The following is a 14,011-nucleotide window of genomic DNA, read 5'->3' on the forward strand; positions in this document are numbered from 1 at the left end:
TTCAGGTACCTCTGGACGAAATTCCCACGCTTAAGTGAGGCAAAGGTTATGGAAGGTGCGTTTATTAACACACAAATTAGAACCGTTCTTCATGATGGTGCGTTTGATTCTACACTTTCTGACCAAGCAAAGCAGCATGGCCGGAATTCAATTTGGTGTGCTCTAATTTCCTGGGTAATTTGAAAGCACAAAATTATGAAGCCATTGTTCGTGACATGGTGGACTTTTTTCATGTCATGGGGTGCCACATGCACCTCAAATTACACTTTCTGGACGCTCATGTGGGCTTTTCCCCGCAAAACCTGGGAGCAGTCAGTGATGAACATGGGGAAAGGTTCCACCAGGACATTACTGTGTTTGAAAAACGCTTCAGCAGACTTTGCAAGGACAGTATGCTTGCTCACTATTGTTGGTCTAGCATCACTGAGACCCCTACAAGCGTAAATGCTCCACAACGTCATGTTCGTAGGTATTGTTTCTGTTTTTTCTTACTGTACAGTGTATTGTAATATGCCTTTCACACATACTTGTAGCAAAGATTAAGGTGGCTGTCCATTGAAAATGATGCGTGATAGAAGCATAGGGGTTTCACACTTCAATTCTGTATCCTTTGTTTAGTCCAAATCACATGATTTCATCTAAAGGACAGAAAATGTCTTCAAATTTGTTGTGCAGTGATAATTAGTTTTAAGTTCAAACTACTTTACTAATGTTAACATCCTCTCTCTCTCCTTTCAAGTTACCATTAACAGATCTAAACCATTAACAATATATGCACAATAAAAATAAAACGATTGATTTATTTGATTTATTTTACTTCGCTTTCTGCCACTTTTGGCTAATCGCTAACATAAAAGTTAATGGAGAATGCAGGACAGATAATACTATGAAGTCTAATTGATTTATTTTAATATAATAGAAAATAAAACCTTAACAAAAACATTTGTAAAAAAACATTTCAATTATTTTGCAATTTATTTACATTTTTGACCAGTTGGTAAAGAAATTGCTTTGCTGCTTTATAAATATATGATATATATTAAAGTAACAAATAAATTATTTTATATATATTTAACAATAATACATATTAAATATTTAGTGATTTACTTTTATATGTAGCTAATAATAAATATGTATAACATATAATAATTCATATAGCTATATATATATATATATATATATATTTATTTATTTGTGTATGTGTAAATTAAGATCTTTCTCCCCCCACCAGTCTCCAATGATTTTGCACCCTGATTTCATCCAGCAACCTCCAGACTTTTCGACCTCGCGCCTTACGCTTCATATCAGCTTAGGATCCACTAATTTATTATCATGTATCATCTGATATCGTTTTCTTCGCCACAGCCCCATTTCTAAAGCTTCTAGTCGCTATTCCGGTCCATTTTCTTGTGCCATACAACGCCACACTCTTTCTTAGCTGTTCATAGGTCCACAGAACACACTTCTTCTTCTATTAAAGGCTTCTCTTGCCATTCGATATTTTACTTTAATATCCTGGCCGCAGCTCATGTTACTGCTTATGATTTATCCCAAGTATCTGAAGCTGTCAATGTGTTCAATACTTTAGTCTCGAAAACTCGCGTATGGCTTGTTCCCAGTAACGATAACCTCTGTCTTGTTCAAACCTTCTTACAGATCAAGGCTCTATCAACATCCAAAACATATCGCTATATTTATTTCCTTGTTGTAGCTGTTCTGATACGTTACACACATTTTCACCTCCAGGTAAAACCATCAAACATTTTAGGCCAAAACATGTTTATGTACTTCTACCTCGCAGAAAAATCTAACGCTTGCTAAATGCTTCATACTAGCAGTAGAAAGATTCACGGGTCAGGAAATCGAGCAGTAAACAGTAGGAATGTGCGGGATCCCGAAAAGTCGGGACCGGGATCGGGAAAAAAATTCCCGTCCCGATCCCGACTTCGGGAAATGACTCCCCGATATTTCGGGATCCCGAACAGTCGGGAAATACCGAAATGTCATTTTAAAAAGTCGTTAATTCTCGACGTTTTCTGCATTGTAAATGTCTGGAATTTTAAGTTGAAAATGACGTGTAGAATTCGAGATTTCAAGAGCTTCGGGAAATTTCGAACATTTCCCTTCCCGAAAATTTCCCGACTTCGTCTGGAAATTAAAAATCTTTCCCGTTCCAAATGTCGGGATTTAAAAAATTTCCCGTCCCGATCCCGTACCGACCCAAAAAAAAAGTCTGTCCCGCACACCCCTAGTAAACAGCACCAGATTTTAAAGTATGTAAATATGAATTTAGGTGGTCGTTTCAATTTGTGAGCCTACCCTTTGGTTTGAATCATAACCGAATTTTCAGCATATACATGGTATGCTTAGTCCAAGGGTTGCTAAGAGATTTTTCTTAATTATGAAAAACATAAGGTAAACAAAGCACCTGTATCACAATACAATGGGGGCAATTTTGCTGTCAAAAATTCGTGCGTCCCTATACCACTCCTTAGCTTTACTGGACCAAGGCCCAAGTTTCGTCCCGACTCAGGTCCAATTCGAAGTCGAATTAAAATGACTTCTTCCCGACGGGAGTGTTACTCATATAAGGCGCCTCAGCCATCAAGTTAACAATTTTAACCTGCAGGACATTTTAATTCAATGCACAGGGTGAACATTTTGGACATGAGGTCTAGCAGATGGAGTTTCGCGTCAGTTTAGCACATGCAAATGAAGTAATTACTTCTCAATCTCTTTTAGCACCTGATTCGGGGAACGAGAAAGGAAGCAAACCCAATCCAGATGATTATGACCAGGTGCGTTTGCAAGTAGGCTGGAACCACGACTGGTGCTCTCCCCCTTCGAACATCGTCCTCAAGGAGGTTTTCAAAGGTCCTTTCCCTCGAGCACGCTTGGTGCAACATTCGCCAGTTGTCCTTCTGCACAAGAAGAAGAAGAGGAAGAAACAGTGCGAAGGAGAGTGCGCAGAGAAAGACTCGCTCCCAATTGACCGCTGCGATGTCAACTTGAGAAGAGGAATTCCAGATCCTTGGAGCGAGTATCTTGTTTTCCGTGGTATTCGGGACTTGAAGGGGAAGCTCTCTGTGAGTGACATGCTGGAGAGAGTAAAACTCACGGAGAAAGTCTGGAAATCATGGAGGGTCTGCATGGATGTTGGAATCCCCGATCCTTGGAAGCGCTGGCCCAAGCCAAGGTCTGGAACAGAGCAAATAAACGAAAGATCAAGAACACCGTTACCAATGGCTTTTGAACCTGTGGCTAAGATTGGTGGAAAGATTCGTAAATCTTTTTCTTCTTTTCGTCCTAAGGGTTATCCTTGCGGCTACGTCTCTAAACCGTGCCCATCATGTAATGATTGTTCTCATTATCCAGGGCCCCAAGTCCCTGCTTCCTACAAACAATCATTACGTGATGCATCGTTCCCGACGAATTGTCAGTGCAAGAGGAGTTCGCAAAAATCAGACGTGAGAAAGCTCCACGTCAATCGTAGTGGACGGAAACATTTCAGACAAGCAAGAATCGACAATCGACAAGTACATCCAACTATTTGTGTCCAACGTAGAGCTCAATGCACTAGGAAGGGGAACGTGGAAGAATCGAAGCCTGGGCATGCAGCACTACCTGTACAGGTGATCAAAGAACATTTTGATACTTCAAAGAATGTTGCATGGAAGAATACTTGTGAAAACGGAAATAAATCATCTGTAACTCCGCTAAACAATTATCTTGTATCGAACACTCTTGAAGGAACAAAATGTCATAGAACGTCACGAAAATGCATGATTCACTCAAAGCATGAAACATTGAAGACATGTGAATGTTGCAGGTGTGAAAAACAAGTAGCGTCTGTTGACAGTAAAGTTCAGGACGATTTGGTCACAATATTCACATCAAATCCCGAAGGCTCGAAAACATATTACAATCGCGATCAGATGGTTTCACATGAGAAAAATCTGTCTCCTGGAGTCCACTTGAACTCACAGAAAAATTTAAGACATCCAAAGGGAAAATATAAACATTTACCCCGAATAACTCACGCAGATGCCTCTGTGCAAACAGGATCCAGCTTAGGAAATGACATTTTCCAACAATATTTCCCGTTAAAGAAAGTTCATTCTCGAGAAAACTTAACAGACGATGTTTCTGACAACAGTCGCCTCGGTAAATTTCAAGCGAAGATCCTTCCCCAACCCATTTGTGAACCCGAGAAAAGAAAAACTCGTGGGATAAAATTCCATTCTTTCCCGAGTCTTGTTCGCATGAACAAATCTTTCGTAAGAGTAGAAGAGACATTGAATGATGCATCCATAAGCAATAGCAATGATCAGAAGGAATCCTTACCAAATATACAAGGAGAAAGTGAATCAGCTACACTCGAAACAAATAATAGCAGGAAGACGCCTACATTATTAAAAAATATACCAGAAGAAAAAGTAATAATGAACTTTGTCTATCAAGATGATAATAAGCGTCTTCTTTCTGGACACTTTTCAAATGAGAAAGAGGAAAAATCAGCAGTTGGTCAAAAGTGGACAGAGTATATTAGAAAAAATAAGACAAATGAGAAACTACAGAACGGATTTAAATTCGTTGAGCAGGAATCAGAAAAAAATGATGACAAGGATAACAATAAACTAGAGCAAAATCAAACCAAGGAAAGCTTAAGAAAGAGCCTCGTTGAAAATTTCGTAGATAAGTCAAGAGAAGAACAAGAGAAAAGAATGTCACAGTATTCATATCTGTATAACACAGTACCTCTTCAGTCTGTAGAAGACAATTGCTATAAAATGCCACGCCATTCTTGCACAGAGGAACCGTTTAATTGTGATACAGATTTCAAACTTAGAGCCCAGGAAGTTGAGTATTGGAGTGATGGTGAACGTGCAGTTGCGTGCTACACAGACAGGGAAAGCACTGTTGTTACAGAATTTGAAGATAATATCACCAGAACAGGCAAAACAGTAATCATTCCGAAGAGATCTCATGTAAACAAACTGCTTGCTAAGAGCAAACAAAACGAAAGAAACAATAATGCCCCTTCTAATCCAGAACTATTTCAATCTAGAGACAATAATATCCCGATAGATAAAAATCAACAAAAGAATGACAGCGTCACTGATAGCGGCAAATTTATAATTTCGAATTCATTTGGTATAGACAAATCACACTCCACTCCAAAAGATGACAGGCACCAGCCCACAATCAACTATCTTACATCACCTGCTGGATTTGTCCTTAATTGCGCTGCAAATGAGGCAGTAGAGAAGAGTTTACGAGAAATATCTAAAGATATAATGAATGATGGAAAAAAATTGTGTGAACTACTTGGAAATAAAGTCGAGACTGTGTTTCTTGTTCCACAGGAAGCAAAATTCTCAGAATATAGAGAAAGAGGACAAGCGAGAAGTGATATTTCACTTTCAACGACGGAACCACCTAGTTCTTCTACACGACCTGAATATGATATTGGTGGATTAGCGTGTTTAGAGAGAGAAAGTGTAGCAAGAAGTGAAGAAAAGCAAGCGGGAAATACATGTTCTTCATTTCAAATTGATAGCAGCTACAGTGAGTCATTTACTTCATCGTTTCCTTCTAAGATTGAATTGAAAACAACCAAAGAGGAAAACACACGGAAGAAAGGGTGTGAAATTCGAAATGAGGAAGAAAATAACAATGATATGAATAGGGTGATGGATGATGGAAAAGGCAAACATTCGTTACTGAAAAGTAGGGGAAGGGAATCCGATGGAGCTTACGACGGAATATGTAATTTTGAAAAACAAGCAGACAGTGCGGATACCAGCATAAATTCTTTGATGCGGCGGAAAGTGGAATGTTCAGTTCAAGTTAGAAGTGGTGCAGACTGTACTCGACGAGACAGTGTGGGCAAAATCGCAAAGAACAAAGCAATGATTTGTGAGAATAACGTAGAAAACTCGAATGAAATCAATAGCACACGAATGCCGAGCAAGCATCATGTAGTAGTTACAATGGAGGAAAGTCTGCGGCCAAACCGCTCTCCGAGATCAGCTCAAAACACCAAGACAAGTATAAAATCAGGAATGAGAGCACCGGATTTTTCAAGAATTATGCGGTCGAATTTAATTTCTTCGAACATTAAGGATGTGTCCGATAATAAATGCAATACATTATTGAAGGAAGAAGAGGGTGTTTATACTAATAGACTGGATGGAAGGGAGATGAATGGGCATATCTTCTTTCCTTCAGCAAATAAATTTGAAGAAAAGTGTATTTCCAAGATACCACCGCTGAAAGGGATGCAGTGTTTTTGCAATACTTGTCAGTTTGGAAGCTTTAGCAGGAGTGAATGGCCGAAGGAGACTCCTGCAGCAAGAATTTATCAGAAAGTGCTTGCAACTAATGTGAAACTGAAGTCCCTGTCAGAGAATGAGGGTATAACTCTTCTAAAAGAGGAAGAAAAGTATGGCAACTATGGCTATCGTGAAATGCACCTGCAATGGATGAAGCAGTTTCTGAATGAGGGTAGTGCATTAGGCGACTTATCTCCCGCAGAGAAACAGGAAGATTCTTCAGCTTCGAACAAAGAAGAGCATATTTCGACAGCAGATGCAGTTCAGAAATTTTATAGATTTTTGGATGAAGACAAAAGTGAAACGTCACCGCCAGGGAGAGAATCCTCTTTCCATAAAACGAAGCGTTCTAAGGAAATTGTACAAGAGTTGGGTGAATGCTCAAAGCCTCGTGTCATCACAGGGAATGAAGCAAGTATATCAAATAAAGTTGAAACTGTGAGCGGAACTCGGTTACTTCAAGCGCAGACGAGTAAAGTGCACACAATTAGAACTGGAAAGGAAAGTGGAAGTACTGCCAGTAATGGAAGGAACAAGGAGAAGGCTGCTAGTCGAGTAGGATGGGTGCGTATCGGAGAGAAACCTTCTTATGAATCCCCTGATATGAAGTTCTCCCGACGCTTGAGAGAGTAACTACAAAGGTTCACTTCATACTACCGAAAGCGAAGTTCTACAGAGTATTTAACACAAAACTGTATTAACTTTTATTTATAAAAAAAATATTATTATAATGAAGAAAAGTCTGAAATAAGGGACAGACGTAGACATCAATTTAATTCTTGGAAATTGTGGTTTATTCAACATTATTTCAGTCGCAACTTACTATTTCACTAATAAAACGCCTACACACGCTTTCTTCAAAGAAACAGAGCTCAATTTCATTAATTCGTCGTTACCTGTCCTTTACATAGTAAATTGGAATCAGATGAGAGCATAGTGTTTGAATTAGGGATGGGCAAAAATATCCTGAATCAGGATTAGAGAAAATTTACTATCCGGATTGCCTCTGAATTAAGTAACTCATGTCTTGTGATAATTTCTACAAATTAGGTTATACACATGCATCTTTAACTGTATTGCTTTCTATGTGCAGTAACCCTCTCATCTGATATAGTGCTTGTAATACATAAAATTGGATAGCTTTTCATAGGATTCGAACCATCGGATCTCTCTCTCTCTCTCTCTCTCTCTCTCTCTCTCTCTCTCTCTCTCTCTCTCTCTCTCTCTCTCTCTCTCTCTCTCTCTCTCTAGTTATCTCTATCTACGAAATTCTATACAAATAGAGACTTGGTGAGGGCGATATGGGTCTGAATATTTTTACTTTTATTCACGATGAATATTTGTTATTTTGAAATGTGGCTTATTAAATGTTCAATAAATAAGGTAACGGCACCTCATTTTGTTGTTTCCTTATTTATTGAACAACCCTCGCATTCTAAGAACTCTTAAGACATTGTTTGATTTATTGGAAAAATAAAAAAGAATAGATTTAAAATAAAATAAACAAAATAATCCCACTTTATTCATCATTCCATTTATACAATAACAAACATTAGTTTGACTAGCTGCGTATAAACTGCCACAAGAGTTCTGTTTGGAATAAATCCGCAGGTACACAAGAACACCTATTACATAAGAGAAATTCCTGCTGCTAAATTTGTCCTTGGAACTTCCTTGAAGTTGATTATTGCTTGTGGAATCATACAGTCGCCGTAGAAAATAGTTTAACTATCTTTGAGCTCTTGAGTCGATGTAATTTCTCTCAATGAACATTGAACTACAATGAACGAAGCTACAAAATAAAAGGTATCACAGCCTTCCTTGACTTCGGGTAGGAATCGAACTTCTTCTGATAATATCTAGAAGAAAGAAGAAGTATGACGTCATGTTGGGCAGCTTAATAACATGAGAAAATAACATGGAATAATTTTTCATTTGTAACAATTCCGTTTATCAATTTTAATTTTTAAATGAAAATTTCCATTTTACTTGAAATTTCGAAGAATATGTTCGTGAATAATCATACCTGTCGAGTTTGATTATCCTCAGTAAACCAGATTCAAGATGCTGATCCGACATCCTGAAGAAACTCATGAACTACGTGAAAAGGATGTGCCGAGAGAGAGAGGTTAAGGATTGGTGTTCGAATCTTGCTAACAAGCAGTGACGCAGGAACGGGTGTGAGGTAACAGGGATACATTGCACGTAGCAAAATTTTTAACAGGGAGGGAGTACAGAACATTCTAAATCCTTTCATATAGGTTGTATTTCTTGTACTCCCCTGAAATAATTTGGCGGATGCAATATGCTGCCATTCAAAGAACCCAGAAAGTTTCCTTTGTCTATCTTATCTCACTATCCAAAGGAATCATGAACCTATCATTCTACCATATGGCACTAATTACCTCACTTGATCTTTGCTGTTGTAAAATTTTAGGAGGATGTAAACGATTGATTGATTGCCTTGGTTTATGATTGCTTTGGTTTACTTTACTTTGCTGTTCTACCACTCTTGGCTAATTTGGATGATGAGGATATGGTGAGATGATATGGTGAAATTGATGAAGAGACACTAACAAAAACACCCATGCCTAGTTATGAAATTCAAACCCAGGGCCACTGGTGTTGTAGCCCGCTGTGGTAACCACTCCGCCACGGAAGTCTGTCGGGATGTAGAAACGGTTCAAAGTGTGTACAAAACCAAAACGATATAATGCGGCATGGACCTTATCACCTTGTGCTTACTTTTAAAATTGTTAATGTTAAAAACTATCAGTAGTGTAATTGATGATATTATAAGGGCGATAAATGATGAGCCCCCCTCAAGCAGATTTGGCTACACTTAAAACAAGCTCAACATGCCCATATGAGCTTATTGCTCAAGTGTGGAACCCTGTCTAATCCAAGATTTTTGTAAAAATGCCCTCGGGAATTTCCCGTGAAATGATGAGCCCCCTCAGATTGATTTGGCTACACTTACAAAAGCTGCACCTGCCAGATTGTTGTCCATAAACTTGTCAAAAATATGCCCCTTTTGATATTGTTTTTGCTACACTTAAAATTAAGCTAAAAAGCCACCCACACCTACCTATACCCACCTATATTTACTTCCGGTTTAAGTTTAATTGGACCCCAGCCTCAACTTGCATATCTAATATTAAAACAATATAATATGCAGAAATCTTCTAGAATTGCTCTGTGACTCTCTCATTTCTTACATCATAAACATATGATTTTTCACCTATGAGAATAACACTACATATGGTGTCATCAGGGAGTGTATCGTGGAATTCACAGATAATTTTAATGTTTGTCCTGTCATTAACCACAACTTGTTTCCTTTTTGAAGTATTGATGACAAACATGGGTCTCTGTGCTTTGAATTCATCTGGTGTGTAATACATGTCAGTATTGCCAGTAGTGACCCTTTTATATGCTGTAAATGCTTCATATAATTTGAGGAAATCATCCTTGGACATGTCTAAATTATAATTTTCTCTGGGGAACACCTCATTTCTGCCATTTTTAAGATATATGTTCTTGATGTTGCAGTTATCAAATTTACTTGAATTTTTTTCCTGATTATTGTTTCTTCCAGTCTGAAACAGTACCACCACAAAATCCGGCATGTCATATTGTATACTGGAGAATGAATTTGTAGCATCAAACTCATAATAGGTACCAGATGCAGGCTTCTGTACACATTGATATGTATAAAATTGTAAAGGAATCTGTGGATTTTTTAGAATATCTGCTTTGTATTTAAGAGCATAACTGGCCTCATATTCAACAACCGGGATTCTTAGCTCCATAGTCTGAATAATGCATTTGCCTTCATCAGGTAAGGTATTAGGCAGAGCTTCCCCTGTAGAGTTTAATGCACTGTACCTCATCAAAGCATTATTATCATTGGCAGCTCTTCTAAATGTGATTCTTAAACCACCCTTCCACATAATCTCTTTGTATTCTGAGAAGAATCCTGGCAACGGGCGCATGGGGAACAGCACTGTGTGGCTTTTAGATATTATCTTATCACCAGCCTCAAATCCACCTATTTTGTAGTAAGAAGCCTACATCAAGATCAACCTCAATCTCTGTGTTGGGTTGATTTAAATTTGCAAAGGTCCTCCTGTTTGGGGGGAATGATTGTAGCTCATAACTCTCAATATTTTCCATTTTTTTTTCTTGTATGTATTTTTATTTAAATATTAATCTCTATGATTGCAGTTGTTGTGGCTCCAGCAAAATCAACTAATTCTTCTTTTTCATTAGTGACCATCAACTCAATATTATCTATTCTATTATGACACACAGGAAAATATAATGTTGGGGATGGATTGTAAATGATGGGCTCCATAAATTCAGAGTTAGGTTTGAATGTTGCAATGATGCCAGTTTGTTTGTGAGTGCCTATGCCATTTGATTTGGTGATCATACCCTCGGCCACATTACAGTGAATATTCAGAGTCTCTATGGCTAAGAATTTAGGTATATTAATAGCAGTGTGTTTGATGGCTGGTTCAAGTTTTGTGTTGTTCTCAAAACCTAACAGCTCTCCTATAGTACCCAGATCCACTGTTTCTGTAGCAGATACAATCTCTACTCTGTGAGTGACAGAATTTTGACTTAACACTACAGCTCTGGGTAATTGAGCATTTAAAGTGGACAGATTATACTGCCCTGGAGTGATGACAATTTTTTGATCCCCTACTGCAATTGTGTTGTTGTGGTGTGTAATATTAGGGATCAAGTACATGCCATAAAATGCTCTGAGAGCTATTGTTTTGGGATACACTATATCATCATGTAATTTGAGTTTCAATATTGAATTTTGGCTGGTGAGATGGAATACCCCCATGATGTTTTAAATACCACAAGGCTTTTTGAAAATTTTCAATTGATGGTTTATTTATTTGAGACATATATCTAAGAACAAATAAACACAAATGTCCACAATTAACATCTTTGAAATTTTGAACACGGGCATTATTGTAATAAAGATTAGTTGATTTTAGATATTTTACTAAATTTTCAGGTGGAACACCTCCAAATGAATCAAACACAAATGCCTCATTTTTTAAATATTTAAGATAACAAATCCAGTGAGTGCCCTGATTTTTGTACTTATCCAAATTAACTATGCCACACTCTTTGTTGAGTGGTTGTTCTGGTAAAGGATCAGACATGTACACACCTCTAAAATTTTTGATGCCCAGTGGCTTGATTAAAGCTTCAATATGTTGGTTTGTAAGCGGCTCTTGTTTTTTTTAAACTTATTCATGGCTCTCTTAACACCTTTGCCTTGTTTCTCCATGGCCAGGTTATGGCGCCTCTGCTCATCTAATTCAGCCTTATTCTTTTTGGCATCTATTACTGTTTTTGCTATGGCGGCTGATCCCCCAGCCAAGCTCCCAACAGCCCCGAGAGCAGCTAAGATGGCAGGGATAGTAAATATGAATCCCCCCACATGTGATTTTTTTCTAGATTGCTGTAATTTTTTTAATTGAGGGGTGCTAAGTAACAATTTCATACCATGGCCCTTGGCAAGACAAGATTTTTTTTCTTGCACTGTTTTTTGGTTAAAAGACTATCAATAGTTTTAAGAGATTTAAGACCTGCATAAGGTATTTGATACATAACACCCTTGGCCTTCATTGTAGGTTTATTATATATATATTCACAACCCCCACCCCAATTTTTGTTTGGTATTCATAGCTATGGTGGTCCCCAATGCTGCTATTTTTTCACTTAAAGAAGCATCTTTGCTTACAAATCTACCAAATGCAGCCTCTTCTAATTTCTTGTCTGCAACATGTCTCTTGTCAAGATCAGAATGTGTGTTGTATGCTATGTCATGGTCTCTACAAGCAGCATCTAGGGGATTAACACCAGGATCCCCTCTGTTTAATCTATGGTCCAATTTTGTACCGGGGCCACAATACTGATAGCCTGGAATGTGTAGTTCAAATGGCAGCTTGTTTATAATATCATTAACCAACCCCCGACCCTCAGAAATATTCCAAAATTTAGGTGGTAGAGTATTAATAATTTTTATAAGATATCCAATCCCCTTAGTGTCATTCACTATAAAATTAGACAATTTGGTGCTTATCATGTCCATAATTCCAACCTTTTCATTGTAAAAATTGTGGTTGCCAGCATTTTCCTCCCCAGCTATGACCAGCAACCTATCTACAAGTTTCCTGACATCATCAACCCACACAAATTCTTTAGGCAGGGTGTTGTATTGTTTGATTCCACTACCAGTCTTGATTTGTGACCATATGGGCTTGATTAAGTTGTTGTATTTTGCTCCACTGCTAGACTTGACTCTTTTTTGTGTGGGATCATTGTTCTGGTAAAGAGCATCTGATTTTATTAATATTTCTTTGTAATGCTCATAATCTTGATCTGTATAGCTGCCAGGTCTCTTCCTAGTCATCAGTTCCCACAATCCAGGTGTTCCAGGATACTTAACAAAAGCACCTTTTTCTCCAAGATGAGATTCTGAATATACAATCAGATCATCTGCCATAAATGTTACTCTCAAATTGCCAATTCTATGTATGATGCTACCATCACGCTCTGTGTCAGCATATAAGCCAAAGACCTCATCTTTGTTGTCTTTAGGTGTGCTTAAATATTTTTGAGCAAGAAGACCCAATTCAATAGGATCCTGAGTAGCTTCAATTCTTCGAGGAGCAACAGGACTAGGTGTATGAATACTAGAAAGTGGGGTGATTGGATAATCTAATATGTTCCTTGCAGCTACAGGTACAAGCTCTGTGATTAAATTTTGATTTTGCTCTGTAACAGTTTTGATATTTTTACCTAATTCACCAATAGCATCAATAATAGGCTGTTCTGTTTGCTTGTGTTGCTCATAAAAACCTCGGTTCTCTGATTTCCATCCCTTAAATCTTTTTACAAGATAATCTCTTAATTTAAGATAATCAATGATTGGCCTTTTCATGGTTATTTATATATGTTTCAATGTCTAGAAAATTGTTAATTTTATTTCTGTATTTACCAATATTGGCTTTTCTTGTCATATCAATTGTGACAAACCCATAGCTGTCCTGATTCCAGCACCTGCTGCAAATCTTAGAAAAATCATTGTAGCTCAGGTCCCCACCTACATATTCATCATGTATGTGTTTGAGGTTGGTATGGTCTTGATGAAACACACATATAAAATTGCTGTTGTCTCGGATCAGCTGCTTGGGTATTTTAGAAAAAGTCTGTGCCAGGTAGAAGCAATCAATGTTTTTGTGTCGCCACTGTGTAAAAAAAATTTCTAACCTTGTTTTGATTATCCAGTATAATGTCATCAAACACAACAACAGAGTTATCAAGACAGTCATGGAGTGGCTTAACATCTGATTCAAAAGTGGCTATATCCAATCCATCATATAGCTTCATCAGCTGTTGATATTTTAATTGTTCCAAGCTCTTAGAGAAGACATACAAGTGCCTGTTTTTCCAATCTAACCAGTTGGGTGCCAATAAAAAATTATCAATCATTAGTGTAGTTTTACCACAAGCCGATGGCCCAACAATAAGACATCTAATATTATCAGGCAGCAAATTGCCATTTCTCTTAATCTGCTGTTCAGGTTCTGGCAGCCTCTTTATAACATCCCAGGTGTTCATATTATTACTTTGTCTGCATCGAT

General features: G+C 37.8%; 1 protein-coding gene across 1 annotated transcript in view; it reads right to left on the reverse strand.

Annotated features, from left to right (window-relative positions):
• Window positions 1-7,830: 7,830 nt before the first annotated feature.
• The window catches only part of LOC146000026 (3-oxo-5-alpha-steroid 4-dehydrogenase 1-like), a 30,821-nt gene continuing 24,640 nt past the window's right edge, over window positions 7,831-14,011 (reverse strand). Inside the window, exon 5 of the mRNA XM_083137336.1 lies at window positions 7,831-8,194. Within this exon, the coding sequence (XP_082993462.1) occupies window positions 8,128-8,194 (67 nt within the window). The 3' untranslated portion in view covers window positions 7,831-8,127. The remainder of the gene's footprint in view (window positions 8,195-14,011) is intronic.

Source organism: Lepisma saccharinum, chromosome 16 (assembly GCF_977018435.1).
Source record: "Lepisma saccharinum chromosome 16, izLepSacc3.1, whole genome shotgun sequence".
NCBI classification, from domain to species: domain Eukaryota; kingdom Metazoa; phylum Arthropoda; class Insecta; order Zygentoma; family Lepismatidae; genus Lepisma; species Lepisma saccharinum.